At 29.5% G+C, this 24,981-nt stretch overlaps 1 protein-coding gene across 1 annotated transcript in view; it reads right to left on the reverse strand.

Moving 5' to 3' along the window:
• Nucleotides 1–23,958, reverse strand: part of LOC136978204 (KICSTOR complex protein SZT2-like) — a 215,191-nt gene extending 191,233 nt beyond the window's left edge. Inside the window, 3 exon segments of the mRNA XM_067273857.1 lie at nucleotides 4,636–4,818; nucleotides 7,428–7,565; nucleotides 23,806–23,958. Coding sequence (XP_067129958.1) covers nucleotides 4,636–4,818; nucleotides 7,428–7,565; nucleotides 23,806–23,838 — 354 coding nt within the window. The 5' untranslated portion in view covers nucleotides 23,839–23,958.
• Between the last annotated feature and the right edge of the window lie 1,023 nt (nucleotides 23,959–24,981).

Below are 24,981 nucleotides of genomic sequence, written 5' to 3' on the forward strand. Positions count from 1 at the left end.
TGAGACATTCCAGAGATATTCATGTTAAATGGTTTATGACATTACTTCCAGTCATTTAGAATTTTAGCCATAAAAACACTAAAAGTATCCTATAGGAATCCCTATGGTGGTCTAGTCACATCACCAAATCTAAATCCCACGAACTTCTTCTTATGAAGACATCTCAAAGCACTTGTTTACAGATGGCCAGTAGACTCTCAACAAGACCTAGTAGCTGCCATGCATGCAGCCAACACAATCATAACACCTGCCATGTTGCAAAGTGTACAGAGAAATATTATTCAACAGGCAGCCACTTGTTCCACACCAAGCAAAGGTCATTCTGAACATCTTTTATAAAATAATGTAACCAGTTATGCTATAAGTTAATAAATAACTTCTTTCTATAAGAATTATTTCTTATTTTGCTCTTTATGCCAGAAATGATCTCATATATATATATATGAGATCATTTCTTATAGAAAGAAGTTATTTATTAACTTATAGCATGACATATATATATATCATTCGATATATCATATATATATATATATATATGTTACTGCAAAAGACCAAAATTAGAGAAAGTCGAGATTCTCCGGTGAATGTTGACACATGACAGCCCATTGGTGAAAGACCAAATATTTGGTGATATTATTAATGTCATGTTATGTTAGTATAGGTTTAGGTTAGGTTTAGATTTGTTTTAGGTTAGGCTGGGTTAGGTTAGGTTAGTTTATATTACGTTATGTAAAAAATGTACTTCAGACAAGCAGCTGCAACTAATTTGAGAAATGGAAGGGAAGGCTATACATGCTGTAATTGCAAAAAAAAATTGTTCTACGACTAAATGCTAGGAACAATATTTTTATTCAACGCTCACATCAGTGCATGCTGAATGTCCGTGTAAGTGAGAAATAATGATATTTAGAAAATATTTCGTACAAGCACGAAACGACTGTATGAATGCTGACATTCACCGGTGAATCTCGACATTCGCAGGATTTCGGTCTTTCACAGTAACATATATATTCATAACATATATATATATATATATAGATGGGAGATATCCACTGTAAGGCAGTTTTGGATGTTGATGGTTTGGCATATGCTCAGCAAAATGCATCTAGTGTTCAGTCAGTTTCCAACAGATATTTTGAATTTGATCTTTTTAAAATTTCTTTATTGTGACATGGTCTTCATATAACATGCCAAGTATTTTCCTTTGGCAGTGTTGTTGACAGTGTTCACCATTTGATCACCTTGGCTGTGAATTTCCACATTTTACAAGCATATGTTGCAGTTGGTATCACAATGCTCTTGAAGAGTTTAATCTTCATAGCAATATTTATAGCTGTTATTGATAAAATTGATTGCATTCATTGAAAAACGGCTAATGCCACTCCAATTCTACAATTAACATCCTCATCTGTGCCTCTGTCAGTGGCCACAATGCTTCCAAGATAAATGAACTGTTGTACTGGTCTATAACTCAGCCCTGGACTGTTAAAGACATGTTATTCTAGAATCTACCAATCTGCATTTGTTTTTCAACACTTATAGGTAAGCCAATCTTACTGGCTTCAGTATCTAAACTAGTGGCCATCTCTTGCAAACATACCCTATCTTACCAACTGCGAAAATTAAAGATTCGATTTTACAAAATTTAGAGAAAAATTATATTTTAAATTCTCCATCGTGATTGTTAGAAAAACATTGCTCAAAGAACGGATTGAATGACGCTCTCTGTAAACAAATGGACGAGAAATTTAACAGTCAGTTGCAAAATGATAACATCCATTGTAAAAGAAGAGAAAGTAAGCGACACCATTATGTCAACGAAAATCATTGCTGAACTAGCACCTGCAAATTCAACCTTTGTTTCTAAACAATTACCAATCACATGACCATTTTCCCAGACTAAATGCATAAAAGGACAAGACACCGAGAGTTCCAGGCGTTTTGTCATAAGAGCCGCCGCAAACTACAGGAAGCGAGAGCCAGCGTACGCTCGGTCATGTTCCCAAGCCCCGCCTTTTTTCCCCATGATGCTATGGATCGTTTTTGCTAGATAAGCTACTCGGGCACGAAGCAGCCGCAAACTACACAATGTTTGCTCGCGTAACGTAGTCCACATGATGTGGATTCCACAGATGTGGATTGGCTATAGAACAAAGATTTTATTATAACCGACACTTGTAATCAGTCAGTTTTCGTTCCGAACTTTGAAACAGCATGGGAAAAATATGCCTACTAGTTTAGCCTAACTAGGCTTAAGCCTATTTATAAATAACTATTTACTATTTTAATATACAACATTTATACCATTTTCTTTTCAATACTGAATGTATTAATCATGTAATTTACGTACATCGATAAAATTCTATTATTTCTTTTTCGACGTGTGGCATGTTTATGTAGTCATCCATTTTCCCCTGCTCTCTCTTGCTAGCATAATGCTCTCGTTGTTGAATTCTGTGAACAGCAAGAGTACTCTCGTATCGCTGCTCTAGCAAAGGAAAAACCACGTGAGCAACAAGAGAGGGGCGGAGCCTTTGACATCATCAGTTGTGCTAGGGCACGTTTGCTAGCATTCTGCTCTCGCAAAGTGCTAGTTTGCGGCAGCTCTAAGGGGCATTCATTGCAGGAAACTCCATAGAAGCATTTGCCTTTGTCCAGATAGAAATAGTCCTTCGTCAGAAGAGAAGAGTTGCTCTCCATACAAGGACCCAATTCATCAAATCCCAAGTAGACTGTGCAACCATAAGGAGGAATGACACATTTGCTATACGACCAAGGAAAACAACGAGAACAAAGCCTGTCACATGACAATGGCATATACTCCTTCGTCGTCAATGATCAACAAAGATTTAAAGTATTTTGTATAGATATTTGTAAACTCTCTCTCCATGTTCAGAAATTAGGGATGCGCTCGCAGTATAGATATTAGAATAGCCACGTGGCATAAGAGCTAGAATAATCACCACTTTATATAATTGTTATTTAATCGTATTTAATCGTCTACTGTATTATACTTATGTATATCTTAGATTTGTAGTTTTATTAAACTTTTATTTGTTACATTTAAATCTGTCATGACTGTCTCTCATTCGGCACACGACTCCTATCGACCTACCTACGATCTTCCCTCTCGAAATTTAACCCTCCTACTTATAAATCACATTCGAATCGCAAGTTAGAATGAGATTTAAATTATCCTACACTTATCCTAATTGGTGTCAACACATCCTCACAGGACAAAGATCTTGCGATCTTCAGCCTTTACATCATTACAAGCCATCCAAAGACAACACGGGCAGCTTTCACCAAACCACGCCGATTAAGTGGTATTAATGGAGACCCCATTTTTCCCCAGCTTCTCACACAAGCAATTCAATATCATCCCCAAAATTTAAATCTGTCACACAAGCTGTTTCTCATGGAATAGGATTGTCTTTGCTCTTTGCATAATGAAATCCATGGCAAGGAGAAACAAGAACAGTGACAAAGTGCATCTCTGTCTCACTCCTGTATTGATGTTAAAGAAGCCCATGTTACCAGACTCCGTCAAAAACAACAGCTAAAATTGAGATACAGGCTCCTGAAAATGTTATAAAACATTAAGGGATACCATAGATCAGTGGTTCACAAATTGAGTGCTACCGTCTCCATGTAGGCAGTGAATAAATCCAAGAAAGCAAAAAGAAGCAAGTTGGCAACAGGGAGCACTGAAGAAAGGGTACTGAATGGTAACCATAAACAAGAGTTGGGGCCACTGACAACCTTTCCCTTTCCTCTGTTAAAACAGGTAAGAAAAAAACATTGTGTTTAATGGTTTCAGATGTGTAGAACAATGTATGGTAAGAGTGGGGTCCATAGAAAAGTTTTTCTAAAAATTTTTCCAAGCATTTCTCACACAAGGAAAAATGGGTTAAGGCAGTCATGGCCAACATACAGCCCGCAGGCTGGATCCGGCCCACTTAAGGAATTTATGCGGCCCGTGATTAATCTTTCAATATTAGCTATTTAACTTCCAATAATTGGTTGAATGGATTTGCGATACTTTTTTATATTAAAAAAAAATTCCAGTGTAGAGATTTACAACTTTTGTACTCATCTGTGTGATAGTGCTAAAATAAAAAATATAAAAAAAAATAAATTTAAAATATTAATGTTTATCACAAAATAATGTGTTAGACAGTAATTCAAGGTATACAGGTAATATTCAATTTAACTTAGTAATTCATGTGCTTTGACAGAAATATAATACTAATATATTTAAACATTTATTTACTTAAATTAATCGTTTTGTATTTAACATTTTTTAATTTTAATATTTCATTCGGCCAATGAAAAAAGTTTCCAATTCAGCCCGAGGCAAAAACTGTTGGCCATACCTGGGTTAAGGAGTATTAGGTATAAGTTTAAGGAACCAAGGGAGCAGTGACTCAAAAAAGTTTGGGAATCACTGCTGCAGATCCTTGCAATTGTGAAAACTGGGAGTTTGGGAACATTTTTTATAATTTATTATACAACTTTTCTTATAAAAAAATACAATATCAATAATATTTTGTTTCATTTCAAAGTTTTTTTTATTGAAAATAAAATTTTAAAAATACAATTATTAAAACATTTAATAAAAAAAAACAAACTCACCACAGTTGCAACTGATGCACTAAGATCTACACAATAAACTAAACGATATTTTCTTGCAAAAAATGTAACAACAGATGATGATGTAATCATAAAAGTATAGTTATGGTTCTCATTAATATTCCAATTTTCAGGTGGATGTTTAGGTATAATAGAAACAACATCAATTTCTCCAGTGCATTCAGACTAAAGAAAGATAAAGAAAAATTATATTTATGAAAATATGTAATTACAGTAGAGCATCAATTATCCGACCCCCGATTAAACAACTTATCGGTTAACCGACCACAAGCAAATTAGTCGGCAAATTCAAATGTCCGCTAGTGATGTGGTGCTACAATATTTGGTTATGTCTTGGCTACTTATTATTTTATGATAAATATTATAAAATAATAAATATAAATATTATTTTTGTTAAATTTTTGCATGCTTTAGCTGACAGCACTGGCTCGACCATGAAAGGGAGGCTAGTATTTAAACCAGGGCCTAATACACTATACTAATAATGTATTTTTTCATACTTTTCAGTTATCCAACCAACCCCAGTCCCCAATTAAGTCGGATAATCGATGCTCTATTGTATTTACATATCTATAAAAAAACTTATAAATAAAATATAAGTTGCCATGAGATTTCTTAGTAATTTTATTTAGTTACTGTTGAGAAAATCCAAATAACTATAAATAGTTATATTATTAAAACATATTTAATTTTTTCAGATAATTTGTATTATCCTTTAAAAACAGAATCCATAGTCTCTAATACAAACTAATGCAAAAAATTGAATATATCAGAGACTCCTTTAATTTCATAAATTGGAACTATATTTGTAAAATTAATTAAAGGAGTCTGGTAAAACAACAATTTTTTGTTTGTAAAACATATTAAATAATGAAATGCTATCATCATATCCTTAGTGATTGAGATATCAGTATCATTTATGCACTTGAATATATTAGAGAACAGGATGTTTGCTCCTATTGCTCTACCCAAACCAAGGGATGAGCCTGATTACAATTTATCTGAAGTAAACTCAAATTATTGATTCCTATTTCAAACAAAACCAATTTAACCATTTTATAATAAATGCAAATATATATTGAATAATTTAATGAAATTATTTCACAAATCTGTTCAAAAACTAACTAGAATTACATGGGACCTGAAGAAGACATTTAGACTTGGTTGAAAACATTTGTTCTAAATAAATTTAAGTTGCAGGATTTAAAAGGTTTAGTTGGTACTGTTATATTAGAATTACATACAATTCTTTTTTTTTTCTTCCTTCCATCCATTGAATGACAAGAAAACCTTTATTTCATATATATTATGGATCTGTTAGTTCATAATGGTATAGCCAAATGACAAAACTAAGAGATGACATATACAGATTACTGTCCATAAAAAATTCCTGAAATCCAACTTGGAGTTGAACTGTACTCCTCAGAGCAACTGAATGGTATTTTGGTCATTCATCTGACTTTCTAATCTCAAGGAGAAATCTAATCTAACCTATCTAAATATTGTCACTTTGTATTATGATATGTTTTGAATAATTTAAAATATAGCTGCCCTATTTAAAAAACATTAGCATCAAAGTGATTTTCCACTTCTTCAAGTTCTACTATCTAAAAACTTAAAAAATTTCATCAAAAAATGAGAGAATTAACTGAATAAACAAAAAAGAATAAGTCTATCTATTATACTGATTAAAAATAATTACATAAATACATAAGATCATTTTTTTCTATAATATTTTTTTGATTTTCACTTTCAAAAGCAGAATGAAAATATTTTATCAACTACATCATTATAATTTTGTTATAGAAATAGACCAAACTGAGTTGTTCTGTTTTACATATCTAGAAACCTATTCAGTGGTTTACCTTGATTTCTTACCTCTCAGTATAATTTTCAGTGTATTGGTAGAATGTATTTTTGTATTCATCTAACATGCTACATTCATTTCATTTAAAAATTTAAAATTTTATCTAAAACTAGAATAATAGATAAAATTCAGAAAAGTAAGAGATGAATACTAAATAAATGGCAAGTTAATAAACCAATTATTAACTCATTAGTACTTCTCTTTTTATTCTTAAAAATCTATCAACGAATATTTAACTATTTTCATATAAATAAAAGAGATTAATATTACAAAATGTGGAACAAATAAAACTTTCTATTATCAAATAAGAATCTGATCTAACTTGACTAATATCCTGTTTTAACATAATTTAAAAGGACTCAGGAGTACAAAACGTTTGCTAACACTTTAATTCTGTCATTGAATGCTAGTGAGGTTTTGTGGTGTGTTTTATATTTTAACATAAATTAAAAATTTCAGAGTACAAAATTTTTGTATTTTTAATTTAACTTTATTTTATATTGAAGTCAAAATTAAAATCCTGTATTATCCTGTATTAAATGTTGTTAGTATATATTGTACTGTACATAGCAGTCAATGTATTGTATAAATTTATTGTTTTTATGTTTTAAGATTTGATTGTTTTAAATACAGTAACCTATATTTTATGATTCCTATAAACTTTAAGAATTTTTTAATCAGTTAATTAAAATTTTAAATTGGTACATCTTTCATTTTATTTATTTACATTTCTAACAACAATTTTCTTCATTTTCAATTATTTATACATTTCTTTATAATTTTTACATAAACATGTTTCAAATCAACAAATATAATCAAATTGAAAATTTCATCTTGTATTAAATTTCAATGTAAAGTTATAAAGGTTCTTATTAAAATTTAATTCAATTAGAATTTTAATACTTACTAATGATTTCTTTGGTTTAACTTTAACTGATTTATTAAGGTGATCAAAGTACCATTGAGCTCTTATATTTCGAGATATTCTGTAATCTTTTTTCATTACAACATATACATAATCTGCTTCTAAAATCATATTTTCTTCCTGTAATAACAATAATAATACTGTATATAAAAAATTTATGTAAATATTTCACTAAAAAGTATTCTCTTTAAACTGAATTTATATATTTTATATTTCTAAACAATTTTTATATTAAACTTTCAACCAGTGAAGTACATTATATGTATATCACAATTTTAAATTATTATTAAAAATAAAATTTCTAATTAATAAATAAAAATAAAACATTTAAATTGATGGTATTTTAGAGAATGATCAGAAGTGTTATTAGTAATAAAAATTTCAATATTGAAAATTTTTGCATAAATGTCATGTGAAGATAATAACTATATACACTCTGAGTAAGAGAAGACAGAAATGTATAAATCATACCTTTAAAAGTTTTATTTCTTATAAAACCAAATTGCATAAGATAAATTTTATTGTAATAAAAACTATGTAATAATCCTTGATATAAATTATATTAAAGTCTTAATTATTTAAAATTATTTGTATGGAACATAACTTAATATAAATTATGTAGTCAAGTATAAATTATATAATTTACTGTTCTGTTTTTTCAACATATTCCATTAAATATAAATATACAGAAAACATTTATAAATACATAAACAAAATTCAATATAAAATATTACCTAGTCAAAAAAATTTGATGTTAAAATTTTCTTCTTCCATATACAGAAAATTCCTTAACAAAATGTCATAACAATAATCTAATCAAATTTAGATTCTGAATAAAGGGACATAGTTCATTGCATAATACACTGACTTTGATAAACAGAACTTTGATTATATTGACATCATTTTTTTTCTTCTTTAAAGTTTGATATTTTTAAATATCTTAAAGAAAACAAGTAGAAAACAAAATTTTTGTATACATGAACATGATTTTAATCTAATTTGCTAACATAATTGTTTTTTAGCTATTAATCTCAAATGTTACTACTAATATATTATACATTATAATTAGTTACAGATCATTTCCAAAAAAAATCTAAGCAAACAATCCATAATTTAATTTTATACAGTCAAACCTGTTTTTATGCTGGGGATAGGAACCGCATTAAAAAAGACGCATTAAAAAAAATCACACGAAACTTCACGAATGGCTGTAAAAAATAGTTTTCGCAACACAATTAAAAAAATATTTTTTTTATGCGGTCAATAGGGACCGCATAAAAAAAGTCTCACATAGAAAATAACTCAAAACCATACGAAATAGAATTTATTGACAACAGATGCCAGCACTTGACTGCATCGTCTGGTCTTATCGTCTGTTTTACATATTTTTGTCCAGGTGGTGTTTTGTTGACTTAAAAAGTAAATAATTTCATTTTTCGCATATTCATGCAATAATATTACTATAATAAGTGCATTTATGCTATAAGTTTATTTAGCTATAATAAGTCAACGTGAGACATGACGAATCGCACGAAACTAGTCGCCAACTATACCGCACAAATAAAAATTCGCATTAAAAAAACCGCACATAAAAAGAGCGCATAAAAACAGGTTTGACTGTATTTCAAAAAAACTGTCCAATGATTTTTTAAAATAATAATGATAAATCAGAAAAGTCTGAATATTAGATGATAAATTTTATTCTATTAATCCATAAAAAATTTTTTAAAATATTTTTGTATTGTTTGATAATATAAAAATCCAAATCAACAGCTGAGAAAAACTGTCAAATTTCTATTATTTCTAATAAAAATAAATTCTTTCATTTCTATTAAGAAAAAAAAAACATCTAATATAATATATAGTATATTATATTATATAATAATATATATATTAATTAATTTTCATTTCTCGAGCATCCAATTTTCATTGATTATTTTGACTATCACATTTCATTTTGTTACAGTATGGTAATTCAATTGATATATAACAGGGGTGGTCAACAAGTCAATCATGATCAACCAGTCGATCGCCAAGCCAATTTTGGTCAATCGCTCGCGATGTCTTGACTTAATGTATTATATTTGTAACCGATCGCAACACATTTTTAAGATAAAAAGTAGATCTTATGTACACAAAAGTTGGCCACCTCTGATATTAATTGTGTATTTTCATACACAAGCACACAAAAAACTCATACACATGAATATTTTTTAAAAATAATATCATTATGAGCATTTAAAAGAATTTTAATAATTAACACTAATTAAAACCTTCACTTAAATATTTTAATATTTTTGTCACTTCCTTTGTCATCCTTTATGGGTTTGCTTGCCTTAATACACCTGTTTAAACTTTGTCTATGACTATATTTGAAACTACATTAACTACATTCCATTTTATTTAATGTATAACAAGTTCCTCAACATTGACAGTACAATAAACAACAATAAACACGCTAGTTTTATTCTTCGAATTAGGCGAAAAAGCTGACGTTGCACATTCTCATCTATTATACTTTAATCAAACATCTTTACTACACCCGATACAAGTAAAGCTATACACCAACCAAAGCCAAATATAATCGGGTGAGAAATGGCTATAATACTAATAACTATTTTAATATAATAAATTATTAGTATTATAGCCATTTCTCGCCCAATTATATTCGGCTTTGGTTGGTGTATAGTATTATACTTTAAATTAAAATTTGTATTATTATAAGTAAGCAATCTAAATCAAACTTAATCCTAATTATGTTTTTTAATTATATGAAAACAATGACTATCAGGAAATATTGTTTTAAAATTTAACTTATAATTTTTTGTACTTGACTCACATTCCTAAGATTCACCAGTTGAAATGACTTAATATTTTAGGTCTAGTATGAGTCCTGCTAAATGATATTCTACATTTAAAATTAAATTAATGGGCAATAATTTAATTTTATTTGTAGTTAATATTTTAATGTTTACTTATTGATACCAGCAAAGATTAATATCTATAATGTAGATATAAAGACTATTATAATTAAAGTTAATAAACCAAACTTATGTTACTAGTATTAAATTTATATAATTATCAATTATATAAAAACATTTATATGAAATGGTCTAGAAACAATGGTATTCCACCTCTTTCCTGAACTGAAAATGTGGCTAGGAGGGCAGAGGTTCGAGACTAATGACGATCAATTAATTAAATATCCAACCCACCTTGCTTTCAAAAACTTAATAAAACACCTAATATGGCTGAGAAAACTTATTTAACCATTTGGCTGAAAACGTTTGTGATTAAATAAGTTTTCTCAGCGATATTAGGTATTTTATTAAGCTAATGACGATCTTCAAAACAATGTTAAGGCCCATCTCAAATCACTGGCAGCAACATTCTATGAAGAAGGGATTTCAAAGCTCGTCCACAGATAGACAAATGCCTCAATCTTCTCGGTGATTACGTCAAAAAGTAACCATGTTTGTACCTAACTTTTGGTAATAAATTCATTTTGTTATTTACACTTGTCTTTGTTTTATGGACAATCGAAGGTTGAAAAAAAACCCGTCCTCATACATTTCTATTTTATTTGTATATTTACTCTTAAAAATTTTTAGATAGTCAGATTTCTCATTAAATTTACACATCAATATATATACAGGGTCACACTGGCATTTTTATAGCAATCACCAATCCATTCACCAAACACAATTTTTATTCACCAAATTAGAAAGTTATTTGCCAGGTTACTTTTTTGTTTACTGTAACATTTTGTATCAACCAGAAATGAAAGGATGATTGACAATATAAAAACATGCAGCGTATTTATGACTAAGATTTTAAGTAACTTTATTTTTGTTTATTAATAGTAAAACTGTATTGACCAAGACAGATTCATGTTCTCTGTGATACTCTTCTTCACCAAATGACTTTTTTGTGGACTACTCTGTGGCTATTCTCCACTGCAATTGCCAGATGAATAAATTTTTGCAAATTGCATATTTTGTGATAGGCAGCTCTACCTCTGTATATAAATATACGGTGAAACCTGTCTATGGCAACAACCCACGGTTCCTTCAAAAAGTGGTCTTTTAGACAGGTGGTTGTCCAATGTAGGTGGTCCTGTAATACCGTATTTATTTTGCACACTTTTTTAACCATTTCTACTAAGCAAAACTCGAGGTGAGCAAAAATATGTGAATTTTTTTAACAATAGAGTTATATTGGTATTGTATTTTATTCTTATAGGATAACTCGATTTACAGGAGCCATCATGATTTTATAAAATAGATTTAATACCAATATCTTAAAAATTAATACAATACTCGCATTTTCTCGATTATAATGCATACTTTCTTTTTCCCAACTTAATTAATTCAACTTGGTTCTTTTCGTTTGTTCCTCAGTTATGTGTATTACTTCATCAATATACAAGTGCATCGTATTTCTCCCATCACTTTGGTTTTGGTTTTTGTTAGTTTAATCTTATTTTAACTTAAAAAATACTGTATTTTTTAAATACTTAATATTTTCTTAAGTACAATAAGAAAAATTATTAATTAATAATAAAACAATTTTATTATTTTTTCTCATAATACGATTTCATTACATTCTGCGATTGTCCAATGACAATGGCAGAATCGAAAAAGGAAGGTTACCTGTAAAACTGATTTTTGCATTAATGCGTTTATTGTTTTTTGATTATTTTGCATGCAAAAATTACTTGGATATTATTTTTTTATTTATCAATATATATTATATATATATATATATATATATTATAACAAAAGTCAGAGTTCAACAGGACTATTTTGTTCTTCCATGTCTCATAGGTTTACTTAATCATTGATAGGTTATAGTAGTATAGTCTTACTACTTTTCTATAACCTATACAAATCCCTGAAAATATTTCTCTATACTTTTATGAGATTGTGTGAAAAACAAGTTTTTTTTTTTAATAATTTACATATGTTTATCATTTGTTAGAAATGTCTGCAGATTTCTATACAGGCGCACAAGGCACGCACATGAGACCTTTGAGTCTCATGTGCACTCAGCTCTCAAAATAAAAACATTTATTTTAATTATTATTTTTTCATAATAAAAATAATCAATAATTTAGCAGTATTTTCTAAAGTCAATAGTAAATTTTAAAATAAATTATTTTTTATATCCATGGATTACTAGATTTTTTTAGTTTTTAACACTTTTATCTATTGAAACTTAATAATTCTTGTACCAATGAGTTTCAATTTTCATAATTAATATAATCTGAACATCAGTAACCTTTTAAATACAGCCAGGCAGTTGTAATTTTATATTGGTTAATTTTCAATGTTATTTCCCTGTGTCTCACTTTTTCTGGACCATTGGTATAGTGCCTACCAGAGTAAAAATCATGCGTGTAGAATGCACAATGTAGGGTGTAGGGGTAATGAAAATATTTAGAGAGAGGCCTCAAAACTGAATTATTCCTGGGGCTTCTTAAGTACTAAATCTGCCACTGGAAATGTCTGCATATACTGTAAAGTCTTATTATTAATCTAACATCAATTGGTATAAATTAGAACTATTCACTCAGGTTTCTAGAACAATTATCACATTTTAGGAAATAAATTTACAATAATAAATGAACAGAATACATGCACATACATGGGTATGGTTAGTATACAAGTGTGATTCTTCTCCTTCATCAAGTCCATAAAAACTAATCTCAGTTAATTTTATTTGTTATTAATTGTTAGTATATCTTTCCTGTTTCTTTTCTTTTTACACTCACTTGTTTGCAGCAACCTTCAACCTTATTTTCAATTTTATTTTGTTGCTGAGATATGCTTTTTTTCTTATTAGTTTTATTGTAATTCAAAAATACAGAACACACAAGTTTCCAGCTTTCACATCTATACTTCACCATATTTGGGTTCCAATAACAAATTCTTTCATACAAAACAAGATCTCATAGGTCTGGCTTTCAGAGAATATTTGTTAGGTTAATTTTCATTTTACTAAAAAATATTTGAACTTTTTACCTTTTGAAAGTTTCAACTTTACTCGAGTTCTGACTTTTTCAAATTTGACTGTATTTTAGGGATATCAAATCCCTAAAAGTTTTATAACATGATTTTCAAAATTTCAAACTTTTAAAAGTTTTAATTCCAACATTTTTGCCACAGTAATTTATCATTACTAGAAATGAATAAATTGTATCTATTATGAATTGATTAGATGACTAAATTGAGAATTCCTAAATTAAATTATAAATACACACCAGAAATTTTAAAAACAAGCTTCATTCAAATTCAATTTAGAATTTCAAATCTGTTTGATTATTAAACATGTTTGAAATTCTCTTTAAAATAAAAAATGAAGTACAGTCAAACCTGTTTTTATGCGGTGGATAGCGACCGCATTAAAAAAAAACGCATAAAAAAAATTGCACGAAACTTCACGAATGGCTATAAAAAATAGTTTTCACAACACAATTAAAAAAATATTTTTTTTATGCGGTCAATAGGGACCGCATAAAAAAAGTTTCACATAGAAAATAACTCAAAACCGTACGAAATAGAATTTATTGACAACAGATGTCAGCACTTGACTGCATCGTCTCGTCTATCATCTGTTTTACATATTTTCATGCAGGTAATGTTTTGTTGACTTAAAAAATAAATTATTTCATTTTTCGCATATTCATGCAATAATATTACTATAATAAGTTCATTTATGCTATAATAAGTTTATTTAGCTATAAAAAGTCAATGTGAGACATGACGAATCGCACGAGACTAGTCGCCAACTATACCACACAAATAAAAAATCACACAAAAAAAACCGCACAAATAAAAAATCGCACAAAAAAAGACCGCATAAAAACAGGTTTGACTGTATACAAAAGAGACAAAAGATTCTATACTTTTGTTAAAATGTTATCACAAAGCAAGAAAACCCTTCCATTATCAGTTGATGTAGGTTCAATGGTTTTAAGTACTAATTAAAGTTTGTCTACATTTTCACTACGTTTGTGTGCCAACACCAACATTTTAATTTATGCTTTGAAATCTATTTTCACTACTCTTTGAATATTAATTAAAATATTCTTAACTTCAGCTCATTTTTTCCTGAAGCTTCAAAGCCTAAAAATGCCAAAAATTTTTGAAGGTTCAAAGCTTTGAAGGCATTGATTGATATCCTTACTATATTTGATTAAGAGATGTTTTTAAATATCCCTTCTGTCTGACTTAATAATTCCATTAACAATAAGAATGTATATATATAAATTAAATACTTACATGATTTTAATTTGTCTAATAATAATGCTTCAATTTTAGTCTGCAATGAATTTAATGATAAAAAAGAATTATCCAAAATATTTCTTTTCCAAAATACAATTTTGGAAAGACTTTAGTGCATTAAATCATTTATAAAATTATATTTGATAAAAAGAAATATTTACCATAATTTTGTCTATTAATATAACATTTCTATCTAAATTTCATCTTATCTATACCTCTGTATTATCAAGTTTCCACTGTATGTATCTACAGGAAACTTGATAATACAGAGATTACCCAAAACAATTAAAAAATAAAAATTTAGCATTGTACACCAGAGTATAATACATATAGACCAAATTCTCCACATAATTGGAAATTATTAAGCCATTTGTTGATTGTAGCACCATAAAACTAAGTCATATATTTAATATTTAATTAGACTTAGAGTAAAGTAATTTACTTTTCCCTTTGTTGGTATCTCTACCTTGACATGGTTATGAGGCTTGCATGCTTGGCCAGCGGTATGCTAGCTACCAACAGGGTCTCCCAAGCCGGATTTGTCTTCATGGGGTAGGAGCCAGACTAAGAGAGATACCTATACAATCTTGACATTCTTGGAATTAAGTAAAATGAGATAGACTAATTCTGGTAAAATAAGTTGGAAACCATACTGCCTGGCATTCAGGAGGTAACACACACAATAATGGAGTGACTGTTATAATGAATGAAAAATTCACTAATGCAGTAGAAGAGTTCAGAGCACAGTATTACAGAGTAATAGCTGTGAAACTCAACACAAAACCTTTAAGCTTAACATAATTCAAGTTTATGCACCTACAACGAATGCAAATGACCAAGACATAGAATTCTTCTATGAAGAAATAGAAAATGCACTGGAAACCACAAAGTCACGAGAATTCACCATTATAATGGGGGATTTAAACGCAAAAGTGGACAAGGGTAGAGAGTTGGAGATAGTAGGATCATTTGGTCTAGAGCAGTGTTTCCTAACTTCTAATGAATCATTGCCCCCTTCAATAAAACCATTACATAGTATCACCCCCTTCATTTTGAAAAAAATTTTGTTGCACGTTAGCCTCAGCCCTCAAATTTGTATTGCATTGAATAGACTAGTGACTACTACAAGGTTATTTGTTTAATTATTGTACAATATAATGAATAAAATATCTAATTATTGTGAGAACTGAGGGGGTTAAGCTGCAAGCTCGACCCCACTTACTGGCTTCTCTGTCAGAGGATGATCATTGTGGATGGTTATTAGTGTAGTGGGAAGGGTTGGTGAGGTCGGGATAAGGTGTCAAGTGGACTCAAGGATGACATGCATTGAATACGAAACACATTTAATAAACGCCTAGATTATTACAATTCTAGAGTACAAAACAAATAAAGATACAAGGAAAGTAGTAAATACTGTATCAACACGATAATTCTATTTGGCGCGTGAATGTTCGTGCGTTAATGCGCCAAATAGAATTGTCATCGAGGTCTGACCAGATTAGATTTCCATATCAGGAGTTAATATTAGTCTAACTTACAAACTATGCGAGAGAGAGAGTTTACAAAAACAGTTTACAACCTAAGTCAATACCTCATGATGATTACTCGCTGTTCATGGATCCGGGTTCATGTGTTGTCTGGAAGACATTCACTGATCTAGCAGAGTATCAGAGATGGACCATCGAAGAATTGGCGGAGATTATGGCAGCTTCAGGCTGGAGGTGCTGTTGATGTCCGCCCCCGAAGGACTGTGTTCAACCCCTTTTTATACCCGTTTTCAGGGGAGCTGATTAATGTATCGGATGATGTAACCTGTTCTGTGTCTAGAGTTTGTTTATGCTAATTGTCAGAAATCGAACATTTCGGCAAATTTATTACTTTTGTCTATCTGGTATTGTTACTCATTCTACTTCATAAAATTGATAACGGCTGTCAAACAAACTGAATTAATAGCTGGAGGTGACTAAGGTCAGGATTTGTCTTGTGACCTTAGTAATAACTGTTGATATTCAAACTGTTTTATCTATCAACAAATCACAGGAAATAGGATGTGTTTGGGTTTTGTCCAGGTCAGTCTTCTTATTCTCGGTGACCTTTTGTTTGCCCTTTTTCCCAGGGAGTATTGGATTGGAATATTACTTTAATTAATTAAATCATTTAATTAACACAATATCAGCCTCTCACATTATTCTTAATATAATGTTTTACTATATTGCCCAAAAAATTGTTTTTTGCCTCCAAAATATAAATAGTTACTAATTGCCCCAACATGGAAAATCACATGGAGTCAATATCGCCCCCATTGAGAAACACTGGTCTAGGGGAAAGGAATGAAAGAGGAAACAGACTAGTGGAATTTTGTAGTAAATAGGCCTACAACCTATCAATAGCAAATACCTGGTGTGATCAACCAAACAAAAGATTATATACATGGAAAGCACCTTCTGATAACACTGATAACATAATCAGAAATCAAATAGACTACATCATGGTCAATCAGAGATTCAAGAACATGGCCACTAAAACCAAAACTTACCCAGGTAGCAGAGTGTAGCTCTGACCACAACTTGTTAGTATGCAATCTTAGTTTAAAACTAAAATTAACTAAGAAAAAAAGCCCTAAACAAAAATTAAACACAGAGGCACTGAAAAATGCCTGTGTTGCATTGAGTTACCAAGAAATAATTATGGACATACTCAAAATACATGAAGAAAATAACTACATGACAAACCCTGAAGTTCAATGGCAAAGATTGAAATCAGCAATTCTCAATGCAACTGAAAAAACAATCAGATATAAAAAACTGGAAAAGAATAAGTCATGGATGACAAATGAAGTCTTATAGCTCATGGATGACAGAAAGAAGCATAAAGATAAAATCATCAAATGTATAAGTATATACATAGACAAATACAAAAAGAAATTATAAGAGCAAAAGAAAACTAGTTAACATTAAAATGTGAAGAAATGGAGTTATTGGAGAGAGACCATAACTCCAAAGAACTACATAAAAAGATTGGGAACTAACAGGAAAATTCCCACTAAGAACAGGATGTGTAGAAAAATAAAAAGGCAAAATAACAACAGATATATTCAAACATTTTATGAAGACCACAGATACTTTGAAGAACCTGAGACAGATGAAGAAGACCCAGACATCATGAAACAAAAAGTGAGACGTGCAGTGAAAAGCATGAAGGAAGGTAAAGCAACTGGACCAGATGGAATACCAATTGAACTTATTAAAAATATAGGGGATAAAGGAATAGTAGCTTTAACAAGAATTTTGAACAACACTAACAAAAAAGGGAAGATGCCAGAAGAAATGAACAATTCTATTATGGTACTGTGGTCTATGGTAGCCAAGAAAACAGGAACTATAAAATATTGTAAACACAGAACAATTAGCTTGCTAATAATATAAGCAAAATTCTGCTAAAAATCATCCTTAACAGAATATACAGAAAAATTGAAAGTAATATAAATAAGACTCAATTTGGATTTCAAACTGGAATTGGCACAAGAGAAGCAATCTTTGCTCTATCAAATTAGTGAAAAAATGATAAGATATGAATGACCCCATCTTTGTGTGCTTTCTGGATTATGAAAAAGCATTCAATAAGATATGGCATGACAAACTACTTAAAATACTTTGCAACACAGGACTAGACAGAAGAAACATTAATATTATTAAAGATGCATATTGGAATCAGAAAACAAAGGTTAGATTGAGAAAAAGAATCTGAATGGATTGATGTGAAAAGAGTGGTTAGACAGGACTGTGTACTTTCACCAATCCTATATGTGTACGCTGAGTACATAATGCGGGAAGCCCTAAAAGACAGAACAGAAGGTGTAAAGATTAACAGAATAATCAACAATCTCAGATATGTGGACGATACAGTCATTCTTGATACATCAGAAAAAGAATTACAGATATTGTTAAACAAACTAGTTTCAAAAAGTGAAGAAATGGGACTCACAATAAATACAAAGAAGACTAAGACAATGTGCATAAGTAAAGATAGGCACACAATAAAGTTGAAATGCAGAGGAGAGAACCTAGAACAAGTAGATAGCTTCTGCTAGTTAGGAAAAAAATTTTATTCAGACAGTAATTTAACAAAAGAAATTAGAAGCAGAAGACAGGCTAAAGACAAGTTTAACCAGATGAAAAACATTCTGTGTGAAAAGAAATTAAAGCTTCAATTAAGACTAAAAATGCTAAAATGCTACATTTGGCCCATTTCACTTTACGATTGTGAGACTTGGACACTACAGAAAGATATGGAGAAGAAAATTGAGGCCTTTGAGATGTAGGCAATCAGAAGAATGTTGAAGATCAAGTGGACAAGCAGGACCACTAATGAAACAATTTTACAGATGGCAGATACAAAAACAGAATTAATAAATATAATTAAGAAGAGAAAACTAGCATATTGTGGACACATATTGAGGGGAAAAAAATATGAAATCCCCTAACACATTAGAAGGCAAAATTGATGGAAAACGATCAAGGGAAAGAAGAAGATAGGGCTGGATGGATGACCTCGAGGAATGGACGAGACTGAATACTGAAGAAATTATTCATAAAAGAGAAGCTAGTCGCCAACCTCCTTTAGGAGAAGTCACGGGCAGAAGAACTTACTTTGGAATGAGCAATTATTTATTGTGACATCATCACAATGCTGAACTACAATTTTTAATCATATTCTAAATTTATTCAATTTAAAATATATGTTCTCTGTCTCAAATTTGTAGTGTCTTGCCCCTGTTCATCATACTTTTCCTGATAACAACAGTCATACCGGTCATCTATGTCAGTGGTCCCCAACCTTTTTATTGCTGCGGACTGGTCAACATTTGATAATTTTACCACGACCCACTGAGGTGGATGTTGATTGTTTATATTTTAGATTGTTTTGATTTAATAATTTTAATTTAATTGTATTTAAACATACCTTCAAAATAAAATACAGTTACACCAAAAAATGAATATAAAGTGATTTAACATTTTAACTCACGGTTTTAGGTAACGTCTCTCAGCTCCCAGTTAACCTCTCGTCCATTGAAAGTCGCACAAACCCGAGAGAAATACACCACAGTAAATAAAACGGAAATAATTTAATATTCCTGGGGCAGCCCGGTACCATTTGATCAACAGACCGGGGGTTGGGGACCACTGATCTATGTAACTGTATTCAGGGGAAAATTTTTGAATTGACTTCTGGTCTAGATCGGAAGTTTGTATATAGTTAATCAGACCCTCTTGCCCCTAAGCTTTTTATATCTTGTCTTGACTTTCATCTATCTAACACCATTCTCAAGATTAAGGAAAGACAGACAACAGTGGGTGTTTACAAGTCTACAATTTTTTTGAAATTTCAGCCCAATTAATCACAAAATTGCTATGGAGAACTTATCACACAGAAACACTTTTTAGATGGAAAATGTAGACTTTATTTTCTATTTTTTTTACAAAAGGAAATGCATTTTGGGCCATTTTCCCCTCCTTCAGTCCTTAATGTATAATATGATGAAACTATAGAACAAATTATGATAAAAAATTAACAGCTATTATGTCTTATATATGCATAAAACTTACAAAAATATAAAATTATCTGGAATGGTATCTAATGATGACTACTGGAATAACTAAGTAGGCCTATTTTATAAAAATGTAGGGGGTAAAACAAGTAAAACTAAAATAAATTTAAAAAATAAAAATAAATATAGTAAAATGACTATAAAATACTATTAAAATGTAATAAAAAAAGGAAAACCTGTAAAACTGAAAAGGTAAAACTTGCTAAAATATAAAAAAAAATTGGCAAATAAAAAAGGGTAACACACAATAAAACAATAAAAACTAACTAAAATAAAAGACATAAAATGCTTCACTGTATGTTTATCAGGTAAGCTGAATGTCATACAGAATAGTGAATTAATAAACTGGTGGGAATAGAAAGGAAAAACACCTTAAGTCCATTTTAAAATTGTAGCACAGCATTGTGATGATATCGTAATAAATAATCGCTCGTTTTATATAACTAGTTTGGTGTAAAAGTATGTTCTTGTACAGTACATGTTAAGTACTGCAATGTATAGGGCAATGCAGTTTAGAGTGACAGGTAAAGACTAACTAAAATTCTACCTCTTTGAATTGTCTAGAGTCAGACAGCATTTTCTATTCCAGCATTCATTAATACATTTTTTGAAATAAAACTATAAATATTGTCGGTACTTATGGGTTAAGAGGACGCCAGTCGGAAATTGCGATCAAAATCGCGTTTTTGAATGAAATTATCTAAATAACAATAGACTAATAAATTTAACTCTAAAAAGAAGAAAAATTACTATTTAAGTTGTGAAAATTTAAAAACAGCAAGAAGGATGATTATTGATATCACGTCTCTGATTCCAGCAAACAGAAGAAACAATGGAGACGCACGTTCTAACCTAACCTAACCTATTCTAATAATTTGGTTGATAATAATTATGGTAATTTATTAGAATAGGTTAGGTTAGGTTAGAACGTGCGTCCCAACTGTTTCTTCTGTTTGCTGGAATCAGAAACGAGCCGCCATTTTGGCACCATAGGTAACATTAACCGTTATCTGTAATTGTAAGAAGTAAGCAGTTTTTGAAATTTGTTTGATATTAAAACTACCCTTTTGTAAATTGTTAATTTATTGTTTGATTTAACAATTGTTTTAAATTTGAAAAATAAAAATTTGCATTATTTGGAAAAATCACAATTTCCGACTGGCTTCCTCTTAACCCATAAGTATCATATTGTCAAATTTTGAGCATGGAAAAGTCATGATTGAGTTCGTAAGTTAAGAACTTATCAGCTGAAGGATAATTAAGACTCAAATAAAAATACAAGATTGAAAAGATGGTAGTCAAGTTCTTGATTCCTACAATGACATTGAAGCAAACATGAATGACAATATATTAACTAAATTGTAAAACACTGAATTAGGTTAACTAAGAAAACAATAACTGTTTCATATGTAGCTGTAACCCATAAATACAGTCAGTAAATGGTTTTGACAGTTTGAAAACGTACAAGTAATTAAAGTTTATTTCTTCCAAATTTTACTCACTTGTCTCATGTTGCAAGATAATAAACTAGCCTTGAAAAAACTCTGGGGATATGTGTTTTAAAAATAACCCTCCTGGGGTTTTCTCAAGGAAACACAGTTTATACCTTTTCTCTGTTTCACCAAAATGAAAATTATTCAAATTTGTAAAATTTTAAAAATAATTTAGTAAAATTATTAAATTATTTATTCATCCTGTAAATTCACAAGATTTGAAGCATACATTTTTCTAATGTCTCAGATTATTTGTGTTTTTAATATTTTTGGTTGTATTGTCTGGTGAAACTACTTCAGTTGAACTGTTGGAGGTTTTACTTTCAGTAATTTCTACTTTTGAAGAAAATTGTTCTACTACTTTGCTATTTATAAGTTTTGTTTATTTCAAATAAATCAAAATGTTTAGTCAGAGAGGATATAAATTATATTTGTTGCTATAAAAATTGTAAAATTGGATATGATAATGACATATGTATATTTCAGTATAACATATATTACAAATACAGTGAAGCATCAAAAATCCAAACTAATTAGAGGCAGATCCCATCTGGATTTTCATATATACATATAAATTAGCATTTAAAGCACTGTAAACTCCAAGATTTCCCAAATATTACATCCTCTATATAACTATTATAGATCATCACATAAGAATACAAATACAGAAAGAAGTACGACGATTTATTCATCTCTAGCTCGTTAAATAATTCTTATTCTTTGAGAAATCTAACTTACTTTCTGAGAGCTAGTTAATCATGCCTGTTTTATTTTGATTACAGAGAATTAAATTCTGATAATAATATTAATCAAACAGTTTATATTAATACTTAATTAATAAATACATATGAAAACAATAAAAACAATCTAAAAAGTCCTTACTGTTACAAGATTTTTCATTTACCAGAAAAACAATTTCTTATTATAATAATTTTAAAATCAATGGAAAAATAAAGAATATATATTAAATGATCTGCTGACCCATTATCAGGTGGTAATAAGGCTAATTAATAATTAGTTATAAAGTAAGATTGTTTGGCATTAATAAAAAAATTCAATTGCAGATTAATAATTTTTATATATAATACACACATGCTGAAGAATATATATTTGTTTATATTTAATTAAATAAATATTTACTTATAAATGATTAAGAATTTCACCAATAAACATGTGATAATACATTAGACATGCAAACTGTTATAAAAAACATTCTCATTTCATCAACAAAAGAATTAAATACAAATCTTGTAAATATTAAAATATATATATATATATATATATATATATATATATATATGTGTGTGTGTGTGTGTGTGTGAACATTAAATTTGCCTTTAAAAATTTTGGATTAATAAAAATATCCTTTAAATAATTTTAATATCAAACCATTTTTTTTTTTTTTAATCCTGTAGTAACTATTTTACATGAAAATTCTGTTATAAAATATAATCTGTGTATAATAATTATTATACATAATTTCAGAGTTATGTATAGTTTTATATATAAATCTATTTAACTCTACAATTTCAATCTTGAGTATATCCCAGTCAGTAGAATCAGAATCTCACCTTTATATATATTTATATTCATATGATCCTGCCACAATAAACACAAATTATAATTCTATATAACTACTACATATACTTTTTATTATAAATCTGTATAATATAATGTATATATGATATATACTGTCATAATAATGACGTAATTCAGTGTAACTATATATATGATTCTGTCATAACAATTCATTATCATAGATATTTTCTTTATTATATATGCATACATTTTATTTAATAAAAAATAGATAATTTATACTGTACAAATGAATAATTTTCTTCTGAAAACTATTTAACCTTAACTTTAATGAACGATTGACCTTAACCCTAATAGGCTTAATTGCATGTTATGACTTGAATCAATAGTTTACTAAACTACTTATTTCATATTTATTTGATATTACTACTACTTACCGATTTATTTTCGAAATTTTCCATATCGTTCATTATATAATATGCTTAATTAAGCTATTTAAAGATATATATTTTTAAATTTATATATACAAGGATATCACCGAAAATCTAATTTTTATTTTTTAAACTAGTTTACTTAAAGCAGACGAGAATTTCAACACCCTCTAGTGATTAAAATTCTTAATACTGTTTATTATTTATATTCATTTAAAATTTTAATCGTGTTTTAATTAATTATTATAGTTATAGAAATTTTATTATGAAAGTTTTAATATAACATAATTTTAAGTTTTTTTTAATAATTTAAAATTGTATGTAATAACTTTTGCTTCAATAACAACTCACTAAGTTGGATGCGTTTGATTTTTTTCTTAAGATTTTGTTATACATTAACTTATTTCTCAGTATCTGTTGATGCAAAAAAAAAACTAAAAAAGAATACATTCGTGTTAAGGGTACAGTTGTAAATTAAAAAGTGCCAGTTGAATCGCCACTGTCTATTGAGTTTTTAATGGGCAAAGCGCAAAATTGTAGCATAATATCTGCAAAACGGCTTAAATGCACGAAAATGACCTATATATTAGTAATCAACGCAAAAAAAAACTGTGCAAGAAGTAATTTTTTCAGTGTTTTGGCCGAGGGACAGTACATAATCTAAAGTCCAACTAGATGTTCAATAGTACAAGGGCTTCGCCCTGTCTAAAAATATATATATATACCAGGACGCCGCCCTAGTATGCCCTAGCATGACTACAGCGCTGATTAATGTCGAACAAACCTTGAATTGAAACTTTTCAATGAAATTGCCATTTGTTTCTGTAAGTCGTGGACGCATTTCTCCGCAACGACGAGTTTGTTTGTTTATTTTTATCTTATTTTTTGCATTTAGCATTTAGATTAATTAATTTGTTAAAGTGCAGAATGGAGTAAGCAAGCACGAAAAAGGTCAAGAATGAAAACTGATTGTGTATGCATACTAGTATGCATTAAGGGTCGGGCGGATGATCGAGCAGTCAAGGTAGCAGTTTACCGCTCTGGAAAACCCGAGATCGAATCCGGATGGGTCGAAAAATCCCCAGGAATTTTTCGGGTCGTGGTTCGTCCGAATATGTCGAGTCTCGGCTGCCCCATTGTGATCCTGGACAAACCCATAATAGACCTGCTAAAAAGAGGCCC

Source organism: Centruroides vittatus, unplaced genomic scaffold, assembly GCF_030686945.1.
Source record: "Centruroides vittatus isolate TY-2023 unplaced genomic scaffold, ASM3068694v2 contig_5, whole genome shotgun sequence".
Taxonomy (NCBI): domain Eukaryota; kingdom Metazoa; phylum Arthropoda; class Arachnida; order Scorpiones; family Buthidae; genus Centruroides; species Centruroides vittatus.